General features: G+C 53.0%; 1 protein-coding gene across 2 annotated transcripts in view; it reads right to left on the reverse strand.

Annotated features, from left to right (window-relative positions):
* Positions 1-3,740, reverse strand: part of VTCN1 (V-set domain containing T cell activation inhibitor 1) — a 50,396-nt gene extending 46,656 nt beyond the window's left edge. Inside the window, exon 1 of one of the 2 annotated variants that reach the window (XM_036015144.1) lies at positions 3,365-3,740. In XM_036015144.1, the coding sequence (XP_035871037.1) occupies positions 3,365-3,396 (32 nt within the window). In that variant the 5' untranslated portion in view covers positions 3,397-3,740. The remainder of the gene's footprint in view (positions 1-3,364) is intronic. The other variant, XM_036015143.1, reaches the window with a different exon arrangement.
* Between the last annotated feature and the right edge of the window lie 3,891 nt (positions 3,741-7,631).

Below are 7,631 nucleotides of genomic sequence, written 5' to 3' on the forward strand. Positions count from 1 at the left end.
TTGTTTCATCCTCAAACCTTCCCATGCCTACTGAGCATCTCCTCCAGGAAGTCCCGGGGGAACCTCAAAGTCAGCATGTGCCAAAGTTAACTCTCATCTCTCTTCTTCCCCACCTCACTCTGTCTGATCCAGAAACATGGGGGTCTTCCAGGTTCCACCCTATGCCTCATTCTCTGCTACCTGCCACTCCATTCATGTATCAGATATCACTGATATCACCTCCATTCATTTGATCAAATATCAACATTTATCTTAAATGTTTCTTAAATAGGTTGTCTCCCCCTGGATCCCTGCTAGCATTCTCAACCTCGGGTCCTTCTCATTCCTTCTGTTTGTGACTGTAGCTGTTTTCCTGCTGTTCTCCATGCTCCCTGGCTCCCTGTCCTCACAGCCGTCCTCCATGCCGCCTCTGGGCTGGCCCACCAAAGAGGAAAACCGGAAGGATTCCCCTACTTGAGAGCCTTCAGTTGTTCCTCGTCACCCATAAGTCTGGTCGGTAAGGACCAGCACCACCTGGCTCATTTCAGTGGCCCCAGCCTGAAACTTCATGCTCTGATGATGACAGAGCAGCTCATGAGTTTTATTCTATTGTCCCAGCCTACCCTATTCTACCCTATTCTATTCAGTGCTACCCTATTCTACCCAATTCCTTTGCCTAGAGTGTCCTTCCCACCCTTCTTTACCTGGCTCATGCCAACTCAATCTTCAGGACTTAGTACCTTCCCCCTGCCCCAAAGACTTAGTCCAGCTATCACCTGGCTCAGGAAACTTTCCCCAAAGCCTCCAGTTAGGGAAATGCATCCTGCTCTGATTGTCTCATGGTTTATGAATGGCTCTGGAATTATTGTTCCATAGCCTACCATTTGGTAGCCTTTCTCCCTGTTGGTCTATAATCTTGTCAGTGTCTGAGTCATCTTTGCCACAGTACCTGGTGCAATGCCCAGCACATAGTAAGTGCCCAGTTAATGTTGTTGACCAGAAAATAACCGTTACAGAGCAGGGATCCTGACTTTTCCATCCTTGGACTCCTAGCAGACACTCCACCAATGTTCCATGGGTGAGGGCTGTGCCCACTGACTGCCATGGTGGGAAAGGGGAGTGGAGTTTTGACCACGCAGCCTGTAAATGTCCCACAAGGGCCAGGCACAGTGAACCTGCACTCCAGCCTTCTCTCCCTTTGGGGCATGCATTTGAGCATGAGATTTGAAGGTTGTAAGCTCTCTGGTACTTATTTAGGAGAATAATCCACTGGGTCCACAGAGCACGGCAGGCCCTCCCACGAGCTCTCCTACTCCACTGATGGCCACGATCACTTCAACTACAGTACTGTTATTGAATTAAGGAACTATGGCAAAGACAGTGGGGGCCCTAACCATGGTTCCCCCAGGCTCCCCCAGGATACCAGGTTCCCCCAGGTGGCTCCACCTGCTTCCCTGGGGCACACTTGGAGAGACCCTGCTTCCCGGCAAGCCTGCCCATCAACCCTCTTCCTGGTGGCCCCTCTGCACAAAGGATCTGCTGCCCCTGTGGATTATCACTGTGTTGGCAACTGTAGGGCATGAGGGGCTAATCTGAGGCTGAGAACAGGAGCCTCTGTGAACTCCAATGGATCTCTGAAGCATAGGGGATCCACATTTTGAACACCCACCTCCTTCTAATCCTCCTGCAAAACCAGCCAGGCTGGTTGTAATGTATCGTCAGAAGCCCACATATCGGCCCTTAGGACAACAGAGCCACTTGTTACACGGGGTCTGTTTCACACCTGTGGGACCCAGGTATGGAGGAGTGGGCTGCAGGAGCTGGGGTGGGCAGGGAGTGGGGCGAGTCAGCGTGCCAGGGAGAGAGTCAGGCAGAGTGTTTGTGAATGCTGCCCTGCTTCTTTCCGGCTGCGTGGCCTTGAGCACTTGACCTCGCTTCTCCGAGGTGATAATGAACCCTTGCAGGCAGCTGGGAGGATTAAAGGAGGCCACTGTAAAGCACCTAGCCCTGGGCAGGGAGATGGAAGGTACTGGCAAAGCACCAGTCCCCCTGACGTAGGCGTTTTTGGGGACATTCTTGCAGGGTGGAAGAGTCCAAATGAAAGCCACCCCCCACCCCCCTCACCCCCACACACCTGCTGCCTTTCTAGTGGCAGAGCGTCCTGCGGGCGCAGGAGGCAGAGCGCCGCCGGCCAGCCCTGAGCGTCCTGCAGCACCGCTCCCACTGCCCACCCAGGTGCCTGCTGCAGGCCAGGCCATTGCAGGCGGACACAGGGAGGGGGCTGACGTTTTGTTTTAGGAAGAGAATTTCCTAGGCTGTTGCTGGGGAATAATGTTCCCCCAGTCTCTTCACAGACGTTTCCCTGTTAAGCTGAGGTTTTCTCTCCTCTCTCTTTTTTTTCTTCCTTTCACTGGAAGAAACACAAACCACTCAGTCTTCCTACACCCTGTCAGGGGTTGTGACGACATCAGATCACCAACCATCCCTTCACTTTCCATCTCTTTGCTTCCAGAAAGGTGAGTGATGTCCTGAGGGAAGAGAGGCGACTAGAGGGGGCTCAGTGAGAGGCGCAGTGGGCGGGGTGGGGCTTCCTTGTTCTCTGTCTCTGGGGAGTCCGGCTGGTCCCAGCAACGCTCCTCCTGTCAGCGGAGCTCCCCATCTCTCAGCTCTGCCGATCCGCCCGCTCGACAGCATTGCACGCAGCCCCTCCTGTTGTTTCTTCATCCGTCTCCCCCTAACCCCGTCCAGCCCCAGGGTGGGCTGCCCCTGGCCTCCTACAAAGGCCTGCTTTCTCAGCTGCAGCAGCAGCAGCAGCAGCAGCAGCAGCAAGAGTCTCCTCTCCAAGGAGCCCCAGGAAGACTCGAGACCCCATCCTGGGGCTGGGGGTGGGGCGGGGGTTAGAGTGAATTACCCAGCAGTGCAGAGACATGGCACCCACAGAGAAGCGTCAGAGCAAACATAGCCCCCTCCCTCCTCCTGGGGCTATGTACAGTGCTGCCCTGCATCCTACCCGTCCTCAGTTGCTGATGCCCTTCCCCCTACCAAGCATCCATGCCACCCTGCATGGTGCCCCCACAGGAGCCTTGGTGTCTAAGTGCAGCCCCCAAGGAGTCAAGAACCCTTACCCCCTGGTCCAGAGCTGTCCCAGCCGGTGTCAGCCCTCCACAACAGAAAGCCAGCCTAACCCTGAACAGGTGCCCCAAGTGACTGGGGTGTGATGTTAAGGGAAGTTCAGTTAGGTTCTTGTCGGGCCAGGCTCCTGCCAGCCCAATGCTGGATCAAATTAGAGTCTAGGTGGGGAGCGATGAGCCAGCCCAGCAGTCTCGGCACCCCCAAGACCCACCCCTGTGCCCTTCACCTGCAAGGAGAGAGAAGTGTGCACTACCTCCAGAAGATGATCTGCCCCAGGGACGCCATGGCGAGGGGAGGGGTCCCTTCCCACGTGCGCGGGGAGCCGGGTGAGCGGCGCTGCCTCTGCCCTGCCAGTGCCGGTGCCGTGACTCACAGCCAGCTCCTCCAGTGTGCTGGTCTTAAGTAATGAGCCCGGCCGGGAGTGGTGCGTGCGGCTGTGGACGGCTCAGGTATGAGGAAACGCACGGCTGTGCAGACGTCCCTGCAGGCACAGGGGAGGCCTGCTCCCAGCCAGCCAGGGACCGGGGCACGCAGAGCTGCCTTTCCAAGCCTTGACCCGGTGAGAGAGTGACACCAAGAAGCTTCCCAGGCCCCTGCTTCAGGGCTGGTATTCAGTACCCCTCTGGCCCCCCCGATCCTGTGGCAGGGGCATCAGGGTGCAGATCTCATGTCCAAATAAGAAGGGACTGGGACAGCTCAAAGTGTCAGGGCTGTGCCAAGAAGCGGGAGGCTGGGAGTGCCCTTGCCTGCCAGCTGCTGGTGCTCAGAGGCCGGCTCAGCACTAGTGGTGTCTCCCATGGTGGGGAGTCGTGCTGAGGGACCGCAGAAAGGCTGAGGGAGTCTCAGAAGCTCTGAGAGTGCCGAGCCTGTCACTCAAGACGGCCCTCGCCTCAGGCGCTGAGACTGCCCAGCTGGGTGGGCGCATCTCTTCTGTTTCATTTCAGTGACGGGGGAGAGGGCCTGCCCTGACCACCTCACAGTTATTTTGAGATTCCAAAAAGACACTGAGTGTGCATTCCATAGGCTGTTGCTGTCCGGTGAGTGGGTTAGAGAGAAAAGCTCGTCTGTGACATTTCGCCCAGGGCTCAGGTTCCCAACAGGACAGGGAGTTCTTAAGGCATAAAGCTCTCTCTCTTCGCAGTTTCTGGCATTCCCTCCATAGCCTGGAGGAGAGGACCCCAGATAGTGAACCCCCACTGATGTGCTAACTGGTTCATGGGGTGCCGGCTGAATGACCACTTATTTCGGAGTAAAGGACTAAGGTAGGATGAGTCTAGTGTCAGTGCACGCACTGCTGGTGTCAGCATGGCGCACAGCTGGGGAAGGACAGGACGGGAGGATTGGGTGCTGGGAGAAGACAGCGGCGGAGAGGGTCACGCAACAGCGGCAGCATCTTGAGTCAGCCAGAGCCAGGTCCAAGGCCTGGGTTCTTCGTTCCTCACATGACTCTGGGGAAAGGAACTTTCTTCGAGGCATCTCTTCCTGAGTTGGACAGGAATAGATGGCAGGGGTCCGTGTGCCTTCCCTTTCCCCACAGTAAGTAAAGGGGTGGCGCCTGGAACCTACAAAGTACCCATGCTAACCAGATCCAGTCTGGGCGGCTGGGGAAGGGAGAGCAAGAGATTTCAGTAACTTCTGTACAGGGCAGCACCTCCCTACAGACACAGGGTTTCTGCCCAGCTCCTCAATGCGCCCTAACAGAGCAGCCTGTCCGTCCTCACACACCCCAGAGCGGAGTCACTGAGCCTCCTCCACTTACCCGTGGTCATCAGGGATGGGCTAAGGGGAGCCTGGGGGATAGACAAGACAATCCACCAAGGTGCCCCTGAGTGAGTGCTAAAGGGACCCACGGGCAGCTTCTATCCAGGGGATGGCTGGAGGAGCCCACCCTCCAGGAGGGCAGGCGCTATCAGGCAGGGACATGGAGCTACCTCTGGAGAAGGAAAGGGACTTTGCTCTGGTTCTAACCCCCAAATCTGAAGATTAGTGAACATGAAATAATGGGAAAACTCATTGCAAAGGACCAACCAACACTGGTATAGTAACATAAACGTGTGTGTGTGTGACAGAGAGAGAGAGAGAGAGAGAGAGAGAGAGAGAGAGAGAGACTTAGAAACATTGATCTCTCCAGGTTTTGAGAACCTCTCTTTTTGTTCTTTTCTTTTTATTTTTTATGCAATTACAGTTGTTCCTGCTTTTTTCCCCTTTCCCCACCTCCACCCAGCCCCACCCTCTCCCCTCCCTAAATCAATCCCTGAATCCTTGTCCTGGTCCAGGGGTGGTGCACAAATGTTCTTTAGTTAATCCCTTCCCCATCTTTTGTCCAGTCCCCTTCCTCCCCGGCTAGACACTTTCTTCTCTGAAAAACTCCTAATGCTTCCCACTGCGCCCTGTGCTAGGCATCTTCTTTCGCCTCTCCCACAGGTGATGGTCTTGGTTTCTTCTGAGGCCCCTCTCCTTGGCTTGCAGATGGTCATCTTCTCGCAGTGTCGTCACATGGCCTTCCTCTGCATGTCTCTGTGTCCAAGTCTTAGAAGCAAAGCAGTCCTATGGGATCAGAGCCCACCCTACTGACCTTTGCTGTAATCACCTCTTTTAAAGACTCTGTCTCCAAACGCAGTTGCATTCTGAGGCATGGGCGGTGAGGACTTGGACATAACATTTTTCCACGGGAGGATACAAGGCACTCCTTTATGCCTTCCAAGGCCATCTTCCTCTCTATCCCCAATAATATCACCTGAATTTGATCCCTCATTATTTCCCATTTGAAGAGAACTATCACACAGTCTCCAATCTCACTGTCCCGCTTCCAGTGTGCCCCTATGTGTGCCAGTCCACCCACTGCTGCTGGAATGATCTTTCTGAAATGCAGACCCGGTCAGACCACCTCCCCGGCTAGAACAACCCTGGTTCTCCAGCGCCTGCGGCCTGGCCTCTGCCTGCCGCTGCAGACTGTGCTTTCACTTGCCCGCTCACTTGTATACTAGGCATGCTGAGCTGCTTCAGGTTTCTCGAAAACGTCATGCTCTCCCAAGCCACTGTGCCTTTGTACATGTTTCTCTGTCTGCCTGAAATCATTCCTCTCCTTCCTCGTGTTTCATATACATTCTGGGGGAAGCTTCCCACCACCACTTTAGTCTAACAGGAGCCATACTCTCGGCCCCCATGTGAACCTCATGCCTACTTCCGTGTCCTAAATTGTGATTGCTGACCTATCCACCTCCTTCTCTAGAGACTTCTTAAAAATAGAAAGACATTTGGTCCTGGCCAGGTGGCTCAGTTGGTTGGAGTGCCGTCTCATACACCACCTAAAGGTTGCTGGTTCAACTCTAGGTCAGAGCACCAAGGTTGTGGGTTTGATCTCCAGTCAGGGCACGTGTATGGGAGGCGGGTGACTGATGTTTCTCTCTCACATTGATGTCCCTCTCTCTCTCTCTCCCTTCCACTCTTTCTAAAAATTAGTAAACATAGCCTTGGATGAGGATTAATTTTAAAAAATAGAAAGACATTTTATTCATTTTTGTATTTCACCAGCATAAGACATGCACAGAGTAAGGGATCATTAACATGTCTGTTGAATAGATGCACATTTTTCTTTCACAGCACCCAATAATAGTACCATTTCCTGTTTATGCATCTATCTCATCATTAGTTATGAGTTCTTAGAGGATAAAAACTATGCCTCATTCATCTTTGTGTCACCAGGCCCTAGCACCACACCAGATACATAAAAATGACTGGGTAACGTTTGATGGATGGGGGAGCTGGGATCAACCCGGAGTGTAATCCATTAAATACTCGTAAGCTGAGACATCTTGAAGTGGTTGAGGCTATTAGAAGCAAGAGAGAACAGGTTGCATATGAGATAGAGAAACCACTTAGGGTTAGAACAAAAGGTAAAGCAGATGTGCGAAACAAATACAGAATCTGTTTTTCTCTTTGCTGGTCTTGCGGAGAGAGAGAGAAACAGAGACCAAGGCTAACTTCAAGTTATCTGGAACCAAAAGACCTCATGAATTTTTTTAAAAAATGATTTAAACAGCACTAGCCAGGTGGCTCAGCTGGTTGGAATGTCGTCCCAAACACCAACAAGGTTGCGGGTTCAATCTCCCCTCAGGGCACTTACCCAGGTGTGGGTTTGATCCCTGGTCAGGGCAGGCACCGGAGGCAACCGGCCAGTGTTCCTCTCTGGCATCGATGTTTCTCTCTCTCTTCCTTCCTCTTTTTCAAAAATCAATAAAAATATATCCTTGTGTGAGGACTTTAAAAATAATAAATAAATAAATAAATGAATGAATGAATAAATAAATAAATAATAAACGAACTCCTGTATTTAGAAGAAGAGTTGAACAGCCCGCTCACCGGGAGCTGTGCTTTCCCATTGACTGTCTGTACATTTCCTGGGCGCCGGCATGAGGTCTCCCCCGTGGCTTATCCTGGCGGACAGAAGAGCATCTGTTTATATGTGCAACTTTGTGCTTTCCACAAAAGGCCGGGGGGGCTCATGTGATCCTTACCAT

The sequence above is a fragment of the Phyllostomus discolor genome, chromosome 14 (genome assembly GCF_004126475.2).
Source record: "Phyllostomus discolor isolate MPI-MPIP mPhyDis1 chromosome 14, mPhyDis1.pri.v3, whole genome shotgun sequence".
NCBI lineage: Eukaryota > Metazoa > Chordata > Mammalia > Chiroptera > Phyllostomidae > Phyllostomus > Phyllostomus discolor.